At 33.4% G+C, this 22,873-nt stretch overlaps 2 protein-coding genes across 2 annotated transcripts in view; both read right to left on the bottom strand.

The window, feature by feature from the left end:
* Positions 1-22,873, bottom strand: part of LOC118749276 (protein furry-like) — a 1,083,341-nt gene that overhangs the window by 578,602 nt on the left and 481,866 nt on the right. The gene's annotated exons all lie outside the window — the stretch shown is intronic.
* On the bottom strand, positions 4,971-7,482 carry LOC118749277. Its single transcript, XM_036484077.1, is given in 4 exon segments — positions 4,971-6,260; positions 6,338-6,833; positions 6,940-7,163; positions 7,166-7,482. Coding segments are annotated over 4 exon segments (2,232 nt in total). The 5' UTR covers positions 7,410-7,482; the 3' UTR covers positions 4,971-4,992.

Here is a 22,873-nt window from a genome sequence, read left to right as displayed (position 1 = left end):
CCATGCCAATTCAGATTATAATTCTATTTAATTCATTCATTTAACTAGTTTTAAATTTAAATTACGTTACTTCCTACTTGAATTAAAATGTTGTGTGCATGGCGCTGATGGATGGGCGAACAGAAGAAGGTCTGAGGTATATACATACACACACATGGCTATGTATGTTCTCTACACCCTGCAGGAAATGTATCTAACTATAAGCTAACTTTAAGTTGATTAGGACGGAGCTAAAAGTCACTTATTATCTGTATATTTTCTTTGACGACAGCTAACTATATTTCTAAGGCGATGGCCGCGAAATATTCAAGGGTGATTTACCTCTGCATTAGATGTAGTCAAAGGTGCATTTGATGTAACTAACTTGTAACTGACTACTTTTGGACATAAAATATCAATAGGAAAAACAAAATATTCATGTTTATTTTTTTATTTTTATTTACTTTATTACATTTCATATTTGTTTTCATATCCTGCTGTAGGTGGTCCCATATTCGAACTCCGTCAGACATAACTTCAAAATGATAATATATAATTTTGATCATCCTTTTATTATATTGGCGTTAAAGTTAGAAAAACAATATCCTGCATTACTTGTCAACTAGTTTCTAGCTAGCATTTTGTAGCTAACTACAAGTTATATATTTTATAGAAATCCCGCAAAAAAGCTAACTACGACTGCGTTATTTTTTATCAATTGATAATAAAAAATTTTAAAAGTTAAGTTATTGGGATAATTTATGTCGCTGCAATAATCTTATCAACCGTTATATTAAATTACGGAGTTCTTACGATTTTTTGCGGATTACATATTGAAAACAAGCTTGGTCTACGTTTTTCCAAAACTTTAACCCACCAACTCGAACCAGAACGGGTCTTTTTGACCCACTGTTTAAAAAAATGGCTTATAGATGGTTAAAATTTCCACTAAAATATTAATTTTTCTAAGGAGAACCGAATGTAATGAAAAATAATACTAATTTTTTCCCAAAAAGGGGGAACTTTAACCCTTTGTAGAAAACGTTGCGATGCGAGGGAGCAAAATCTTGCTGGGGTTTGACCACTACTAAGGAATGCTAACGTAATTTTCACATAGCCACCTAGTACTTGTATACGTATATGGGACCCCAAAATAAAATAACTTACGAATGTAAAAATTAGCAAAAAAAGTGTTTGCTCTTTATGGAAAGTCTGTTGAAAATATTAAAAAAAATACTCAGGAAACTCAACTTGTCTTTGTTTTATCTCTAATTGTTGAGGAGTTAGATGGAATGAGTTAGATGAACAGAAGCTGCTTCTGTTAAAACGGCTTTCTGAGATATTGGCGTTAAAGTTTTTGATGTGTTATAACTTTCTTGTTGTTGTAGTAAAAAAGTAGTATTATTGTAGTATTGGAAAGAGTTGTCTGCTGCGGAAAAAAATCGTTAGATTACCAGTATTCGACCCTAATTTAACTGTAATAAATGATTCGATCCAAAAAATATGTTGCCTATGTTTTTTCTGAGTTACGCTCTTTTTGGAAAAATAAAGGAGATCATATTCTTGTCCAGTGGCCCAAATTATACAAAAAAACTCCTTCAAAAAAGTAATTGTCATTTCGTAAAATTGTGTTTTTAAACGAGTAGTATTTAGTTCGATGTATTTCAAGGTACATACATCATGAAAATTTTCGCGCCGCGCCGATATTTTCGTAACTCTGCGGCGGCGCGTGAGGAATGACAAAAACCGGCGGCGGCGGCGGCGTGGCTCGGCCGCATATACCTCTAATATGTACTTATGTACTGTGAAAAATTGTGCGGCTAATCTCTGAAGAGAATGGTCCGAGATTAGTCGCCATGGGGTGCCATTATGCCGCCGCAATTAAAGTAAGTAATAAGGTTATAATTGAAGATTAATTAGTACTCAACTCATTCTTTACGGAGATTAATTAGTCTTTCGGGCAGGATTTGTGATTCAATGATACGAGTGTGTACTAATTTAAGCAAAAATATATCAAATGCGGCATAGTTACGATGATCATTCGTCCCGTATTGTACAGAACAGTTCTCTTTTTCGCCAACTGGCAAGATAATTTATTTATTTTATACGGGACGCCAAATGTTCTGTATTTCTTTCAATATCCTGTATTTGTACCATATGCGATATTCGGAATTTCGATGCCTTGACAGGTGGTGGGACACTTAATTCCAGAATGTGATCAATTATGAGTCATAACGATGTCGTCGGAACTTAAATATACAACAGCTAAAGATATTTTTCAACCTTCATCTCCTCCCCAAAAAAACTTACGTTGTCTCTGCTCGTGTGTGACTTTTCACACATAAGGCAGCCCCATGTGTTTTTCTATAGAGACTTCGCTTGTCTTACTTTCAATGTATGTACATATGTGCTTGTATATGTTTCAATGTATATGCATATGTATGTACCCTGCAGAAAAAAATTATCAATTAATAAAAAATAACCTACTTGTAATTAGCTTTTTTGCGGGATTTCTATAAAATATATAACGTGTAGTTAGCTACAAAAAGCTAACTTGAAACAAGTGGACAAGTAATGCAGGAGTAAAGCTCGAGATTGTTTTCTTTAAACGCGTTTCTATTTAAATATCCTGCACTTCGCAAATACTTTTTCGAACTGAGGACAAATAAAAGGACAAAAATGGAATATGATCAAATAAATAAAGTAAATAAATAAATAAAAAAAAAACAAAAATATTTTTTTTCCTATTGATATTTTATGCCCAAAGTAGTTTGTTACAAGCTAGTTACACCCTTGACTATTTCGCGGCAATCGCCATAGAAATATAGTTAGCTTTCGTCAAAGAAACTATACAGACAACTAGCGGCCAGGTACGTGCTTCGCTACGTATAAAGTGAAATATTAAATCAAACTCATTTATAAAAAAAAAAAAATATATTTAATTATTTGCTAGCTATTTTAAAACTTAATCCAAAACATTTGGATAAACAATATTTTTTGTTTTTCCATTTTGAGCATGAATAAACAAACGGCTGGGGGTACCGACTCTGGAACAGGCGACATAAAGTTGGCCATGTGAAAAACATGATTCCTCCAAATTCACACCACAAACGTTAAGTGTTTGCCCTTGAGCTTTGTTGATGGACATCGCAAATGGTAAACGCACAGGATATTGTAATCGTTTGAATTCAAATGGCATATCAGTTGGAATCATAGGGATACGCGGTATTAAACAACCTTCTCCTTTTGATTTACCAGTTAAGATCGTAGCTTCAATCAAATTTGGCAATAAATTTTTCACTGCCAATCTGGTGCCATTACACAGTTTTCGTGGATTAATATTTCGCAATAATATAATCAAAGAACCCACTTTCAGATTCAAGCAATGCGGTGGCATACCAGCCGGTTCTAATGAATTTAAAAATTCAGTTGGATAATTCATTGCCTCATCTTGATTCATAGCACTGTCAATTGACTTATATGTCGTGACTACACCTGGGAGTTTTGCTTGAATTTGAAAATTAATGGCATTGATATGAATGTTCTTCGGTGCTAAAATGGCGCGTTCTCTCAACCAATCATGATTTCTGTAATTCTGAAGAATATTTGGAAAAACACATTCAATCAATTCATCTATCGATTTCGTAATTGTACAAAAATTGTTCGGTACAGTGATCAATCCGTTGGTTCTGTCGATTTGTATTTTGCCATCACCAATTTGTAACAATTGTTTTGAAAACTCATGGGCAGCTGGATCATTTTGTAGGTGAATACGCATATTAATGTTCAGTGTCAATTTTTGTACATATCTCCAAAGAACTGATGACTTCAAACAGGCATTTATTTCATCAGCAGGAGTTGACCGAGGAATGACAGGCAATGTTTGTCGAAAATCCCCTGACAGTAATATCAAAGCACCACCAAAAAGCTGTTGGTTACCACGTAAATCTTGCATTGTTCGATTAAATGCTTCTATTAATTTTTTATTCGCCATTGTACACTCATCCCATAAAATAATTGACGTTAATCGCAGAACTTTTGCCATAGCAGAATTTCTTGAAATATTGCAAGTTGGAGTTTCAATCACCTGTACATTCAATGGCAATTTTAATGCAGAGTGTGCTGTCCGACCACCTTCTAATAATGTAGCAGCAATTCCCGAAGATGCAAGTGCCAATGCAATTTTCTGTTCCGATCGAATAGTGGCTAAAATCAGTGATATAACGAACGTTTTGCCTGTACCACCAGGTGCATCCAAGAAATATAACCCACCTGCATTATTGGAAATGGCTTGCATGATTGTGTCATATACATGTTTTTGCTGAATATTCATTTTGGTTATATTCGATTGTACAAATAAACGCAAATCATTAGAATTGAATTCCTGCTCACGTTGCAATTCACGATCAAACAGATCATGCATGTCACGATTTGGTGCGGTCATATCCAATTGTACTAATGTTTTATTTGCAATCCATAGACACATATCTTCAATTATTATCAAAGCTTCGTTGTACATTTCCAAAGTTATCAACAAATCAGGATTTCTTGCATGATGACGCATACGAATTAAAATATCTTCTGCAATATTATGTTTGTATTTGTTCCATAATTCAAGTGGATTTGATGGCATACATGTTGATAATATAACGGCAAACAGCATTCGTATTTGTTGAGGATGAGCCGAAATAGATGCATCATGAAGTGTTGAATCCCAATGTGCATCATCCTCCAACAAATGCAAAAGTTGGCATGCTTCACGGTATGTTTCACACAAATGACCGTTGACTGTTCTCAATTCTTGAAATGATTTTGGGCCATTCACGTTAACTAATAACAATCTCAAATAAAAACACTCAACATTGTTTGGATGTACTGTATATATTCTGCCAATTGCATCTGTTTGGAAAATGCCAGGATGCCCATGAACTGCTGTTCCTTGTTTACGTCTTTGAAATTTTTTCGAAGACACATTCCATGTGTAATACTGAGGCACTTCAGAATATAACAAAGTTATCGCAAATGTATCAGTTTCGCTGTTAACGTAGTTGCTGGTGGTTGCGCTGCTCTTTCCAATAAATTTGCTACATTAAAATAAACACGTTGGCCATTCTCAATATGTACAGCCAAGTGAACAACCGCAGGATGTCTTTCGTGCATTGGAAACGACATAATCCTCCAGACAGCTTCATTGCTACTAATATAGCGACCCATTTGATACTGAGTAATTTCATCATTTCTATTATCACCAGCAACACCGAAAATAGCCATATCGCTCCCTTTATTTACATACTTGCAAATATATTTAATGGATTTGACAGAATTACAATATTCCACATTTATATGAGCGTTGAATATTTTCGATAATAATGGACAATACGGAACCACCCAACGATTATCAACTTCAACTTCCTGGTTATGCATTCTAATGGTTGCCGTTTTGCCATTATCATTAGGTGATCTACGTCGATACAACGGATATCCGTCATTGCCCGTTATTGTGTCTGAAGTAAATTGCCTTGGGTATTGTTTCGAACACTCTTCATCAATCATACATAGTGAATTCACATTTAGTTCACCGCACGGTCCATGTATCATGTTTTTAACGACAACTTGAAATAACTCAGGATCAGCAGTGTGATTAGGAATTTCAGCTGATATAAGGTTATCGATTTGATCCGGAGTTATTTTATGTACCAGCCAAATTAGTATATGTGCGTGCGGCAATCCCCTTTTCTGCCATTCGATGGAGTACATATGGCAACGCACCTCCCCAAATACATATAATTTCACAATTAAATCCATAAGTGCTTTACATTTTTGCCGAAAAACACGCGCAGTAATGTCATGACGATCGGTTGTCGACTGTCCTGCAAATAAATTGTTTTTGATGTCATCCCACTGCGGATTACATGTAAATGTAATGAACAGATCCGGTCGACCGTATTTTCGTACATAACACATTGCGTCTTGTGCATATTCGTTCATATTCCGTGGGCTACCAATATACGAAGATGGCGATATAGTTAAACGTCCGATGTCATTAATATTAGCATCATTCGCTATCGCATCTTGCAAATGAATATATTGTTCAGATCTTAATTTTGTTTGGTTGAAACGAATAAAATTAAGACGTTTTGTTTCTATTTTGGCGTACATATCAACGATGTACTGATGATATAGTTTACGACATCTCAAGATATAATTTTGTTCTTGTGGACGAACCATCAATCGATAAGAATAAAAATTCATGGCACTAACTTTTTTCTGTACATGTAGACCTGAAAATAAGTGGAAAATGTGACTTAAGAAATTTCTACAAATGATGAAATGTGAACACACTGAAAATATTATTTACCTGTTCGTGGATCAATCATTGGTATATTGATATGGTAGCCATCGTCACCTTTCCAATGCAATATTGGGTATTGTAATGCGTCGTAACTACGATGAAGTTCCGAAACACGTTGCAATTGCTCATTTCTACGATGAAGTATAATATCACGCGATTGAAACTGATCACTACGAATTACAATTGCAACCTCATCAATTGTCGCTGCATTGAATCGCCTTTCGTGCTCTCCAAAAGGTGTTCTATCAGCCCTTATTACGATTTTGTGATTATCAGATGGCATACGATCGAGAGCAATTTTGAACAATTGAACTAATGCGTTATGCTGATGGAAAAACCTTTGTAGCTCACAACTAATTTCTCGTCTTGTATTCAAAGCAATTGCACAACGTTGATCCAATTCACGATTTTCATCACCAATAAAATAAATTTGCAAAAATTGATAATCAGCGTCGGGGTATGGCAATAACGAACCAGCTTGATGATAAATTTGGCCCTGAATCTGCAACATGTATGCAATTTTAGGTATATGTTGCATAATAATTTTTAAAACTATAGAATACTTTTATGATTCAGATTGATTGGGACAATCCTGTTTAAGTATTTACCTTAAACGTCGGCATAAAATTATCTCTAATAATGTTAGTAGCACCAAAAGAAGTCATTTGAAATGCCGAATTGTATTGTTGAATATGACTCAAAAAGTGCTTCGAATTTTCAGAAGTCCCAAAAATTAATGAAGACAATGGTTCGGGTGGAGTTTCTAATGGTGGCAATCTCACTTTGCCATTAGCACAACACATGCCGGGCGTTTCACCTGGAAATTTAGCTCATCACAATGTGGACATATTGCGTCCATTATTCCAATATATCCGTACATACTGTAATTAATCTGACTGTTGTAATTAAAAGCAGCACGCATAATTTCAGGTACAACAGATCTATTTCGTGCATTACGTTCACGCTGCGATGCATTAGCTTGTGCTCGTTCATCTGGAGTCTGTGATCGCCTTTGTAATGCCGTAGCATTTGCATGACGCGTTCGCCGACCTATATTTCCTCGTGTGGGTCGTGGCATTTTTCTTTCAATTAAAACAGAATAAATTAAATTTAAAAAAATGCCTACATTAATAGTGGTACACCATATGTTTTTTCAAATAAGGAAACACATGCATTCGTGTAATTCACTTCAACAGTTCAAAACTTACCGTTTTTTTTGCTCGGAAATTCGCTTTGCGCTATATTTCTTCTTTTCACAAATTCACACAAACTTCAATAATTATTAAAAAAAAAAACACTATAATAACTAATAATTTTGCACCGCGGTAATTTCGGACACTACTGAACGTATGGGGCCAAAGAAAACGCTCCAGCGATGTTTACACTCCAATGTCATATATTCTCCTAATTTGAATTTTCTTAATGCTAAGAGTCAAAGCTCTATATACCTATTTATACAAAATATTCATGTATTTCTCTATGCAAAATAAATGCACCGTAATATAGTTCGATGTCTTTTCAAAGCCTACTTTTTTTTGTTTATCTGCCAGCTACATACATACCTACATGTTGATATAAATATAATGCAAGTAAGTTTGTAGGTGGTACAAAATATTCATGTATTTCTCTATGCAAAATAAATGCACCGTAATATAGTTCGATGTCTTTTCAAAGCCTACTTTGTTTGTCGATCTGCCTGCTACATACATACCTACATGTTGATATAAATATAATGCAAGTAAGTTTGTAGGTGGGAATAATAAGTATGCTAGTTAAGACGAAAGTTCATAAATTTTGAGAGCGAAAGAGCGTAGCTAAGTAGGTAACAAATCGTTTAGTAAATGATTAAACTATTATTGATGTATGTATGTTAATATGATAATATGAAAACGTATAATCCGCTGGCTAAGTGGGATGAATCTGACCAAACAAATGGGTTTTTGGTGTGTTTTTAAAAATAATTTCACCATACATTGAGCGCTTTTCAGCTTTTCAAGTAGGTACGAGTTAAATAAAAAAAATATGTAACATATGTGTGGTGAAATTATTGAAACGTTTACCATGAAGGAAATAAGTAATGAGGTGTTTGTTTTGATTTGTTTTTAACATGCTGATTAATATTTTTGTCTACGTGCACATATCTCTTCACACAAAATGTAAGCACGAACAAAATGTGCCATTCTCAAATAAAAATACTTTGTGCTTATTCTTACATCGAAATGAGTGGAAGTAGAAAGGTAAGTACAATAAAAAAGTTGTTTGATACATTCCAACGGCCGATTCTCTGTTTCTGATTTTGCAATTGGGAACTCGCCTTCAGGTAAAAAGATTATATTGTTATGTGATTGAATATACCATTTTAACTGGTTGTAGTACATAAGAATGCAATCTCTTAACCTGAAGGCGAGTTCCCAATTGGTCTATATCTGGAGTCCTTAGTTACCCAGCGAAAAGAAAAATCCTCTTTTCATTAGCATTTATCAACAACTTACAATGGATACTCATGTGGTTCAAACACATCCTAGGGTTATCCAGGTCCACGTTTTGGTCTATATCTCGAGACCCTAGTTACGGAGGGGCATTAAAAATACTCTATACTATAGCAATCATCAACAGCTCCCATTTGCTACCCATATTGTACAAACACATCCTTAAGTTATCGGGGTCCACATTTTGGCCGATATCTCGAGACCCTAGTCACGGAGCGGCATCAAAAATACTCTATACTATAGCAATCATCAGCAGCTTCCATTTGCTACACATATTGTACAAACACATCCTAGGGTTACCCGGGTCCACGTTTTGGCCTATATCTCGAGACCCTAGTCACGGAACGGTATGAAAAATACTCTATACTATAGAAATCATCAACAGCTTCCATTTGCTACCCATATTGTACAAACACATCCTAGGGTTACCCGGGTCCACGTTTTGGACTATTTCTCGAGACCCTGGTATCCGATTCTTAAAATTTCAAAACACAAACCATCTACTGAATAGTCCAAACAAAGCCTAAAAATTTGGTTTGGATAGGTGAGCCCGTTCTTGAGTTATAAAGTCACAACGAAAAATGGCATTAATTTTTATATATATAGATAAGTGACTTATAGCTCCTTCCTAATCAACTTAAAGTTAGCTTATAGTTAGATACATTTCCTGCAGGGTATGCACATTTATATATATGTATGTATATGTATAGGGCTTATCATAACTATCCCTGCAAAAAATTGGACTAATCCGGGATGACTCCGGGAGCAATCGCAAAGGAGCATGCGACTAATACCACTTTTGATCTCTTTATATGGAATGAACTGTTCGCTTTTGTTCGAGCATGTCCTATGAAGAGACTAATTGTTCACCTTTATACCCGAATGGGTATAAAAAGCGACTAGTCACTTTTAAAAAATAAAAATAAAAATTTGCGCCAGCTGAGATTCGAACTGGGGTGCTCAGTTTTGTTAGGCGGATACTCTCTCTGTGTGCCAACGCCGCACATGAAATTTCATTGACTAAGTGCGTACATATCATTAAATCGTTAATAGTACCCGTGAGAGATGAGTTGAGAGTAATCTCGGAATACTCTCTTTAGAGATTAGTCGCACAATTTTTTGCAGGGATACGACACTCATGTATTGACAAGATTTGACTATTTACTTTATAATCTTTTGATTATAGCTATTTTTTATAAAATTATAGTGAATTCTTTATCAGAAACCTTCTAAATCCAAGCTCCAATGTTTGTGCAATATATAAAAAAAATCAACAAATTTTCGTAGCAATGTCAAGCTTTTTAATTAGATTTGTTAGAAAGATTCGGAGTAAGCAGTTTTGTAACCGATTCAATTTTAGCATAATAAAGTGCAAGTTTGAAAGTAGCTGGGATTTACCGTTCATTTTTGACATTTTTTTTTGTTTAAATGTTGCTCATTTTCTGGATATAAAAATCGCCGAACATACTTCGCATATAATCATTAAAGTTTAAAAATAATAAAATAAAATATAAAATCTTGCCAATATGTGAGTGTTGTTAAGTTATGATAAGCACTATATATGCAAGCAGATAAGCGTACATACCTGATCGTGTATGTAAACAACTTGCACGGTTTCACTATCAGGCAGGTTCTGCAATTCATTTCCGGGTGAAATTCAACAAAACTCACCATTAATCCGACTTTCGGGGTTCTGTGTTTCACTTTACGAGTTTTATTTCCACTTTCTTTCAGATTCCTGAACCTAAATATAAAACTCCGAAAGTGAATCACTAACCCCAAAGTACGGATTTAAAGTGAGTTTTGTTGAAATTCACTCGGAAGTGTATTGCAGAACATGCCTGATATTTTCATGAAAAAGCGTGAAAATATTTTCACATACGCGATGAGACATGTCCATACATACATTTACATGCCTATATGTACAGTGAAAGCTCTCATGCTCTCCCATACACAGACTTTCCGATAAACGGACGCGGACACTCAAAAAAGTCCAGTTATAAAAAAAAAATCTCCCATAAGCGGACGCGAAGCTCTAACAAGCGGTAACTTTTTTTCGGTCAGATGTTGACTCTAGCGCTTGTACATACGTATATGTACATACACAAGATCATAGTCCATATTCAAAGATATTTTATTTGAATTTTAATTTAATTTTTTACGAAATTCCCATAAGCGGACATCTAATGCATATTTAGGGGATTCACAATTCGTGTTAGACGTCGTAATGTCTTAAAGGCTTAAATTTGTTTAATATAAAGTAACGGTTAAAAGCGATTTGAAAGATTCGTTGGGTATAATAAGAGCCAATAATATATTTCCTACTAGTTTAAAGACATTTTGGTTATGTTAAAAAACGCCTCAAGAAGTATTAGGTGTTATTATACGTTTAAAAATTTTAAGATTTTAAGACATTACGACACTTAACACCAAAAAAAGCCTCTTAAAACTTTTAAAATTATATTATACGTCTCACAGTGGCCAACCAGTAGTTTCGCAATGACACGCGGTACATAAAAATATGATGAAATATTAAACTGACGGTAATTTAGTACATTGTACGAAAATATTCGTCTGTTGTACGAATTTCAAATAAAATTTTCTGCATTTGTTCTATGTACGAAAGTATTAAGTAAATTGTGCGAATACAGAATTGTAGATTTCGTAAATTTTAAAACCATACGTAAATATTACGAATGCCTTCGTACAATATACAAAATTATTCGTACAGAGATTTTTTCAGTAATTTACGAATATGTTTCGTAAAATAAACGTAAGATTTCGTAAATTGTACTGAAAAAAGGCTTTACGAAAGTCCTTTCGTTATATTTACGATTTGTTCGTAAAATCTTGTTTCGTTGTCAAAAATGTGTTCGTATTATGAACGAAAGTTTCGTACATTCTACAAAAACCAAGACTACGAAAATTTTTCGTAGCACTTTTACCTAATTTTATTTTCAGTGTAATAGTTTGCAAGCATACTATAGTTTTCATGCATTTTGAGAACAAATAATCTAATATGTGTACATACATATCGTCTTTTAAAGTACAAAACCGCGTATCTCCATTCTGCAAAACCGCGTAACTGACATTTGCTGCCAAAAATTGGATTTGCCCACAATAGCTCTTGGCTCAATTCTTATCCATACGTCCTGAAATATACTAGCCAGAAAGACGTTTGCTTTACAAAAAAGAGAACCATTTTGAAATATGGGTGATTTTACTATCTAGAAAATAATTTATGCAATTACGCGGTTTTGCATTTTCTTGATACGCGGTTTTGTACTTTAAACGACGATATGTATAGCATGTACTTACGGCGGCCGCCGTAGCAGAGTGATTACATGTGCGTACTTCCACTCCATAGGACCATGGTTAAATACCAGGTAAGATCATAACCCAAAATAGCAGTCGTCCTTCGGCGCGCAATGGCAAACCTTCGAGTATATTTCTGCCTTGAAAACACTTCTTATAAAATCATTTGGTGTTCGGAGTGAGCCTTAAATATGTACATAGGTGTCTCCATTTGTGCCACAACAACAGAATTCATGCCATGCCATTCATGAATTTGAGCGGAAGCTCGGCCAAACACTTAGAAAGATAGTTTAGCACCAAATATTTATTTGTTTACTTATTTTAAGGGAGATGGCAATCTCCTGGTTTCACATTTTGAGTACAAAAATCTCAACCCGGATACAACAAATAGTATTAGTACTGATTGATAATGACAGATTGCAATCACATAAACGTACAATCATACATGATTGAGTTTTTTTTTTGCATTCACATTCTCTATGTGAATGGGTGTCAACCATTCCACTACATATTTTGTGTTTACAATTTGTAACCAATCTCAAGAGTGGTGGTTAAATTTTTTAAATCAAACAATGACATTTATGAAACGAAAAAAATGAGAAGGCACACTCAATTGATTCAATCATTACACAGCTCTGCTGAATAGATATTCGAATTTCCATTCTTCCTTTTTTGATGAACATTGACCCTCGGTTTGCCCAAAAAAAAAATTTAATTTCAGGCTGGTAAAAAAATTAAAGGGCTTGGCGAATCCCACCTCTCCCACTAGAGAGATCAAAGACCAAAGAACTCAATGACCTCCCTCTTTTTATTCGTCTACAGGACTTCTTAGGGAAACCACGCCCATTATCCAGAAATTTATATGAATCTAATTTTCTTATAAGTGGCTATTGCAATCATGGATTTTAGGAGAATTAGCTTTAGTAGTTACTGATTTATCCAAGTTTCTTTGTTTCTGTAAATTACTATTATATGGAAAGTGGGCGTAGTTGTTGCCCGATTTCAGAGATTTTCAAAAGCTGGACCGTTGGTAAAGTGGTACTGAGTTTGGCAAGGAAGGGTGAAACGGCTACTTAGATACGGCATTTCATCGCGGGGCGAGGTTACGCCCATTTTCCAGAACCTTCATAATACTCATACACACATACTCATTTTCAACAATTTGGATCCAATATTAATGAAATATCGTAGTTTTTCCATTTTTGAAGATACCGTTATAAGTGAAGTGGGAGAGGATACAGTCTGATTTCGCCCATTTTCAATACCAACCTACCTCGGATAAAGGGCAACCTACATACCAAATTTCGTTGAGATATCTAAATTTTTGTGTTTGTGTTATCGTGTTTTCGGGCGGACCGACGGACGTACAGACAGACAGTCATGGCTTAATCGACTTCTCTTTTCATTCTGAGCATTTATGTATGTATACATTTGTCTATATCTATCTCGATTATTTTAGGCTGTTACAAATAAGCGTTATGCGAACAAAGTTATAGTACCCTTGCAAACAAGTGCGCTAGGGTATAAAAATAGGAGTTTTTAAATATTACCCGATGAAAACTAAGTACCAACAAGCTAAGTCTAACAATATATTATTATACATCATTTTAAAGGTATATACATAAATTCCTTTTTACCTCCCTTTTATTAGCTCGGGATGTAATATTGATGCGCCTAATTGTGCAGCGATTTCTATTCTCATGTTACATACCTGATGACAGTACGAATGGCAATTATAATAGGGAGGTTTTAGTTTTTTAAACTATAATTTTATTCAAACCAGGTTTGCTTTTCAAAATCGGATGAAAAATATTTAGTCAAGCTTTTATTAGATAAGTACATAGTATGAAAATAACGGTTATTTTAATAACAATAATATAATAGATTGGCGCTTACACATATGTTAGTGTTTGGCCGAGCTTCTCCTCCGAATTGTGGCGTGCGCCTTGATGTTGTCACACAAAGCGGAGGGACCTACAGTTTTACGCCGACTCCGAACGGCGATTGTATTTTTATGAGAAGCTGTTTTTCATGGCAGAAAAACACTCGGACGTTTGCCATTGTCTGCCGAGGGACGACCGCTGTTAAGAAAAAACAATAAAGGACAATTTTAAAGTTGCTAAAAACTCCCTTGATTTTTGAATTTTTTTTACTGACGATGTTGGGCATTTTCTTCCTTATAACGAATTTTTTTGTGGCAAAAAAAAATATATAAAATGTCAACGGGATGTTTTAGCAACTTCAAAATTGCACATACGTATATATTTTTTTAAATTAACAAAAAAAAAAATGTCGTGAAAAACATTCTGAATATTGCAAAAAAAATTTATGCAAAATATTTCTGGGAGTGACCGTATATGCATTTGTACATGTAGTACAAAAGCTATGTTATAAATTAATGAGGATATGTACATAAATACATATGTGATTGTCAAATTTTGTGTTTGTTTTTTGTTGATTGAAAATACTGATTTATCGCCTTAATTAGTATGTAAATGAATTACAATAAATTGTACTTTTTTTGTTATATCAATCTGATTTAAAAAACTATAATAGGATGATCACAGATGTGTTGCACTTTTACCTGAATTTCGGGACAATACCGGGATTGTATTTTCAGATCCCGAAAATTCCGGGATCGACAAAACCCCGAAAATTGACATCCCTAGTATGTACATGCCTATGTAGATATGACACACGCACACGGCATGAAAACGAACTTGTTTCATTTCCATACCAATTTTCCGCCTATAAATTTATAATTTAAAACGTTTCGATTTTATAGGAAGATAACACAAGATAAAAGGTATGCTCTTATAAAATTTCAAGTCAACAGCTCTTATGGTCTTGGTTGTATAAGGTTTTGAGTTTTATGTTTGGCGAAAGAAAATAAAAATCAGGTGGCAATCATTATTCTTGAGCGGAAAAAATAAAAATCTCAAGATAATCATTATACCTGAGCGAAAAAAATAAAAATCAAAAGTAATCATTATGTTCAAGTGAAAATATAAAACTCAGAAGCTGAGTATTATTCTTGAGCGAAAAAATAAAAATCGTAACATAATCAGTACTCTCGATCAAAACCATAGAAATCAAGAAGTTATCATTTTTATTGAGCAAAAAAATATAATTTATATAATAATAATTACATTCGAGCAAAAAAGTAAAAATCAATAAATAATTATTATTTGTGATTAAAAAAATAAAAATCGGGTAATAATAAATAAATCTTGATTAATATTTTTTAGCTTATAATGATTACCATCCCTGATTCTACCTTTGTGTACTCAAAGTCGAATTTTAGACAAAACACTTAATTTTCAAGCAAGATCCGTGTTGTAAAATATACATATAAAATACGCTTTCGTTTTCATTAATAATTAGGCTGACATAATATTCATATAATATTCATAGGAAACGGCGACAAGCTCAATAAAATTGTTGAATATAATTGTTAACAGGTCATAAATAACAAAAACAAATTCATAGATATATTTGAAACTATTTAAATTTTTGACTGGTGGGACAGGTTCTTGTAACTGGTGTAAAGTAATTACTAGAGATTTAATTAATTTACCTAATAAGCATATTTTTGAATGTTTACGCCATTTTTGAATATGATAGCTTATTTAAAGGTATAGCGCATATTTTAACTATAAAGCATATTTGCGGCATATTTTCTTTAAGTATTTTGTTAATGTTTTTTAATTTTAAATAAATACATACCTTAAACATATTTTAATTTTAAAATTAAAAAAGTGGCAGCACTTTACATCCTGCAGTTGTTCAATATGGTATTCATACAGTCGTCTTTTTCGCATATACAAAATATCACTTTACAAAACTATACAAAATATATATACAATATATATATACATATGTATATAAGTATATATATATACAAAATATTACAAAAAGTCACTTGTCAAATCTGCGCGCGCAGCTGCTCGCCAAATTTTCTGATTATTGTTTTAAAAACATATTGTTCATGCTTTAACCGAAACCATGTCAATAAAATTTTCATACTTAATACTAACTTTCGTCAAATTCAACAAATCTTCATAAAAATTGCATACAGTTTTACAGCCCAAAAACGTTATTCTAATAAAGTGCAAGTTTTAAGGGGCTAAAAAATGGTATAGAACTGCATACCCAAAAATTTTCTTAAGATTCAGATTCAAAAGACCGAAATTTTGATGAAAATTTGTTGAATTTTTCTAAAGTTTGTATTAAGTTTGATAATGGGATTTATATGGTCATGGTTAAGCATGAATAATATTTTTTATAAAATAATAATAAAGAAATTTTAGCTTGAAAAACGTTGTGGATACATATTGGTGATTATTGGTATTCTCTATATATGTCAGCTGCTTCTGACACTAATTCTTATCATGTCCAAGTATTTTCGTCAAATCGCACGATTAATCTTTAATACAAACATTTAAATTAAATATAAATGTGACATGAATATTAAATATTATAAAATATGCAGTAATTCAAACTTTATGTAAAATATTTATTAAAGTATACAAACTAAATTAGGAAATGTTTTTAGGAAAAAATAACTTTAAAGTATGGTACATTTGCAAACGGTTTAAGTATATTAAAGGTAAACATTAGGTAAATGGCTACAACTACGAGTACTTCAGATCGCAGTTTTGAATTTTTCTTCAGCTCAGTTATGCAAAACAAAAGATATATCAATTATTATACATGTATTGAACTTAACTTAGGATGCTGGTTTCTAATAACAATTTACAAAGAATGATATAAGTTTACAATTTGAGTCTTGTGTTAAATATTTTGCTCCTTTTGTCGAAAGATTTTTCACGCCAATTTTCGCAACAATTTTCAATACTACAACACGGAAAAGTAAAAAAAAATATATAAGATTTCCTTAATTTATTTTGGCTGATAAAGTTCTGAGTGAGAGAAAGCAAATTTGTTTAACAGGATACGTTAAAAGTTAGCGAAAAAGTTGCTTGGGACTCCTGTTAAGTGTAACGTAGAAAGTGAAAAACTAAACAGGTTGTCTTTCGGGTGCTTAAGTACCCTTTCCAAAAGCATACACTGAAAATAAAATTTCGTAAAAGTGCTACGAAAAACTTTCGTAGTCTTGGTTCTTGTACAATGTACGAAACTTTCGTTCATAATACGAACACATTTTTCAAAACGAAACAAGATTTTACGAACCTTTCGTAAATATAACGAAAGGACTTTCGTAAAGCCTTTTTTCAGTACAATTTACGAAATCTTTCGTTTATTTTACGAAACACATTCGTAAATTACTAAAAAAAATTTCTGTACGAATAATTTTGTATATTGTACGAAGGCATTCGTAATATTTACGTATGGTTCTAAAATTTTAGAAATTTACAATTCTGTATTCATGCAATTTACTTAATACTTTCGTACATAGAACAAATGCAGAAACATTTTTTCCAAATTCGTACAACAGACGTTTAATTTCGTACAATATACTAAATTACTGTCAGTTTAATATTACATCATATTTTTATGTACTGTGTGTCATTGCGAAACTACTGGTTGGCTACTGTGAGACGTATAATATAATTTTAAAAGTTTTAAGATGCTTTTGCTGGATAAAAATACAATATAAAATTAAATGTTAAAGCTGTGGATATATTATTTTAAGGATACAATGTTTTTAACATCGCCTACGCTGAGCCTTGCTCTGCAATGTGGAACTTCATAAATAGGCAATTTCATCAGTTAGCTATCAACGGCAAGCCCAAACCAGGAACAGACGCACTACTTAATGAAATTTTAAGTAAGTACATGTATGATTTTTCACTGAAACTTGCCTTTCAGACGCCTTATAATTTTCTTTTAATTTATAGTCGAGAAAGGAAACGAACATCGAAGCAGCTGCGAGTCTGCCAAGTACCTCCACATAAAAACATTGCAAAACATTTTGTTAAAGAAAAACGCTTAAAATTAAGAATAAAAGCAAAATGAAAGTGTTGTGTTGTAATTCGTCTTATGTTTGTTACAGGGTGGTGAATGAAAGCAATCGGAAGTTCTACGAAACAACCGCAGTTTTTAGGAAAATAATTTCGTTAAATATACGAACTATTTTGTGCATTTTACAAAAATTTCGTAGAAAATAAGGAAATAGTACGAAATTCTTTAGTAAGTAGTACGAAATTCGTTCGTAAATAGTACGAATACGTTCGTAAAATGTACTAAGATCTGATGTCTCATATTTTCGTAGTATGTACGAAAACGATTTTGTACAATCAACGAAAACTTTCGTGGCTCAAAATGACGAAAACTTTCATAAAATGTACGAAGTGCAGAAGGAAAGTACACAAGCCCTACTCTGCATCCTTTTCTCGATAATTCGGAACTAGTTCTAAATTCGACAGATAAGATCAAGTTCGTTCTGCATTTCTTTTTCTATAGTTCCGAACCAGTTCTATATTCGTCACCTTAGTTATAGATTTCTTATGGAAAAAGTGAGATAAAAGAGTTCTAAAAGTATCACATTTCGCCGACTTTGGACTGGTGGGGATCTAGTTACTATCGAACAGGTTCGTTTTTGGCGATAAAGATCTAGCAGGGAAAATACCGCTTACCAAGACAATGCCTAAAAAAAAAATCAGTCAAGCGCCTTCGTCGTGACCTGCAGGCTGTGTCGGAGGCCAGCCGCTAAACTTAAACGTAGAATACGTGATATTATTAACCGACTTCCAAAAAAGGAGGAGGTTATCAGTTCGTCGGAATATTTTTTTTTACGTATGTTACCGCATAACTTTGGACCGCGTCAACCGATTTCGATAATTCTTTTTGCATCGGAAAGGTAGTGTCTTACAGGTGGTCCCATACATGGATCATGAAATGAGAATTGAAGTCGGTTTTGTTTTTTGCTAAAAATTACTTGTTAAGATCACATTCAAGCTAAAAATGGTTTATCAAATAGTCGTGGCAACCCTATTGAAAATATTTTAAAACCAAAACCTTGTTAAACCTTTTTTGACTGACACACATATTGCGATACATATATAAATTGCGTATCTAATTCCCTTAATTCAAGTTCAATTTAATTTCAAAACATACGGCAATCCTCTTAAATAAAGTTCAGAAAAAAACATTTTTAACCCATGTCAATTTATACCTATACTTTAAAAATTCATTTGACTTATTAAATAATATGAGCTTAACTTTTTACATAGGTGGAAACCCACTTTAATGTTACAAATGCTCAAACTAAATTTTTCTGAATACTCTTTTGGTCGACGCCAATATTTCAATATTTCATATAATTTAATTTAATTCGACTTTTCAAACAGATCACAATCCTGTTCAAATAATTTTTAAACCAAAGCCTCGTTAAACCTTTTTCATCTAACACATATTGTGGTACATATTTAAATTATCTAATACTCTTAATTCAAATTGAATTTAATTATAAAATCAGGTGGCAACCTTCCTACATGCAGTTTGGAAATAAAGGGTCTTCAAAGCAATTTTTATTTATATTCATATTGAAGTAATTTATTTAACCTTTTTCTTATATTGAATCTAACTTTGTAACAAGGGGCAACCCTCTGCAAAATATTTTCAAACCACAACCTCTTTCGTCTGACATCCATATCAAGATACGCATTTCAATTTCCTGCCTTTATTTAACTCGCTTTTTGAAACAGGTTGCAAGCCTCATACCTTTAATTAAGAAATAAAGCCTTTTTAAAACCATTTCGATCGATACTCATCAATATTTGATTTAACGTAAAAATAATTTGAATTAAATTTTTTTTATCAGGTGGCAACTCTGAAAAAAAGAAGTTATTGCACATCCACAGGCCAACTCCTTTAATTTGATACCTCACTTTGCACAATCGAACGAACGGTACAGATCTGATATGACGAAAAAGTTTTCGCGTATTATGCATTTATACATACATAGATTACTAAACGAACAAGTAAGAGCAGCGCTGTCTTCGACTATGCCGAAGGCTTCATACCTTTCATGAGCGTCTCATATATATTCACAGCAGGCATATATAAATATATAAGAAATCATATCTAAACAATCAGATTGATTTTCACTGCTGTGTGATCGGTATGTAAACCGGTAACACAATTTAATGGGTTTAGCTTCTTACATACAGGAGATATATCGCAAAAACTGGTATCTGAACAATCAGTGGTATAAGAGATAAAGCTCATACAGCATACATTTTGACGATTTTCTCGGTAGACTTTGTATTATTGTTTATAAAATAGCTTAAGAAATTTATCAGTTTTAGCTGTCCAAATAAAGGAGTGTTACAGTAAAACCCCACATCTGAACAATCGGTTGCATGAGCGCAATAAACAGGTTATAGTGATCCGATCTTTGTTATTTTTACTGTAAACTTTCTGTTGATAATGAGTGAAAATAATGCGAAATTTTATGTTTTTAGCTGCATAAATGGCGGAGTTATAACGAAAGTTCTCATAACTGAACAATCAGTTGTATGGGAGATATATGTTATAGTGACCCGATCTATGTTATTTTCACCGTAAGTATTCTGTTAATAAAGATTGAAAATGGTGCGAATTTTTATGTTCCTAGCTGCATAAATGAAGAAGTTATGGCAAAAAATCTCATATCTGAACAATCAGTTGTATGGTGGATATAGGTTATAGCGACCCGATCTTCGCCATTTTCACCGAAAGTATTCTTTTGAAAATGAGTGACCACAGTGCAAAATTTCATGTGCCTAGCTACTTAAATGGAGGAGTTATAACGAAAAATCTTATATCTGAACAATCAGTTGTATGAGAGCTATAGATTATAGTAACTCGATCTTTGTAATTTTCACTCTAAATTTTCTGTTGATAATGGGTGCAAGTATTGCAAAATTTCATGTTCCTAGCTGCATAAATGGAGAAGTTTTAACGAAAAATCTCATATCTGAACAATCAGTTGTATGGGAGCTATATGTTATAGTGGTCCGATTCTTCCGGTTCCGACAAATGATTAATACATTATAAAAGTACACCCACCTACCAAATTTGATCCGGATATCTCGAAAACTGAGAGACTAGATTGCATACAAACAGACGGACAGACAGACAGACAGACGGACAGACGGACATGGCTAAATCGACTCAGCTCGCCGTTCTGATCATTTAAGTATACATTTTAATGGGTCTATCTCTTCTTATTCTGGTACTTACAAACATCGGACCAAAGTTATAATACCATTCCATGCTCATGAAAGGTATAAAAACAGGTCCACACTAACTGCAATCAATACATGTACCTACGTATGTATGTATTTCCATACATATGCCACGATAAAGCTATAAATACATATTGCGCCATCTGTTACTCAAAAGCCGGAATACGTACCCATAGTACTTTTTGTCCCCTTCCCTCACTTCCAGCGCAAGGACGTGTTTGCAAAATGATAACGAAGTGATTTTGTATGGAAAATCATTTATGCCTATATATTTGAATAAAATAAACATACTTAGAAAATATCAACCAATACTTCCCACATACCACACGAAAGGAAAAAAATTGAATTTTTGATTAAAGAAAACAAAAACAAGAACATTCGAGCGACTTTCGAGGATTTCGGTAATAAAAAAAATCTGCTAATTTTTTCAACAATTTTTTGCCTTAAAATGCTTAATATTTTTTGAATTTATTTAAAATTTGTACACGATAATATTTCTATTACTCCAAAGAATCTATATCCCGAAAATGAAAGTTATATCTGGAAATCATAAGTTGCTAGAGCGCTTTAAAGGCTCAAAATTGACCCCAAAAATAAGGCAATATTTACCTTTGTTTCTACGACAGAAACCGAAATGGTCACTTACAAAGACATATCTGTCGATAGGTTTGGAATTTTGTCTTTGTAACGCCACACTTTTCTTTACAATCGCTTGATTAGTTCTTGTGCAATACGCGTTTTCGTGAAGCTCTAAAAATTATAACTACAACATTTGAGCATAGCCTCCATATCGAAACGTAAGACGTATTCTACGTCAAAAACAGTTTTTTCGCTCTACTTTATAATTTGAGTACCGTAAGATAGTTGGTTTTGCAATGGGTCGATGGGTGGATTTGCAAAGGCATCGATGGTATACATATGTAAATACTTCTTCAAGAAAGTTTACAGCAACGGCTAAAGTATTTTTTCAATCAACAGATATAATGAAAATTATTTTATTGTAATATTTCTTGAGCTGGAAAGTCGCAAAATTTGGATACTAAACTTCGCCCTTTGTGTAAGAATATTTTAGTAGGTACTATATTGTGAAAATTTCGAACAAAAAATCGCGGGATTTTTTATTCCAAATTTTTTCTTGCGCCGTTTTTTTAATATAAGACCAATAACTTATATGCTTGCTTGCCCGATGTACGTAATAAACAGTTGCTTGTATCCACATGCTGGAACCACAGCAAACATGGCGTCTAGTAACTATAGTATATAGAAAAATATTTAAAATGAAAAGCATTGGAAATTAAAAAGATCACTGCATAATAGCGTGGGCCGAAAATCCGCTTTTTTAGAATTTTGATTGGTAATAGTGTCTGTGTGAAATTTGACAATTTTTGGTCAATATCTTAGGCTCGCCCAAGTCCTTAAAGTTCCAGCTGGCATTTGTAAGATATGCGATCAATTATGACGCACTGTTGTGTAAGCCTGAAGTCGTGGATGGGAAGACGTGGCGGGCCAGGCATGCTGGAAGCCCGGGCTAAGCTCGTCGTAAG

Source organism: Rhagoletis pomonella, unplaced genomic scaffold, assembly GCF_013731165.1.
Source record: "Rhagoletis pomonella isolate Grant_MI unplaced genomic scaffold, Rhpom_1.0 Rhpom_scaffold_00014, whole genome shotgun sequence".
Classification (NCBI taxonomy): domain Eukaryota; kingdom Metazoa; phylum Arthropoda; class Insecta; order Diptera; family Tephritidae; genus Rhagoletis; species Rhagoletis pomonella.
This window is presented reverse-complemented; position numbering and strand designations above follow the sequence as displayed.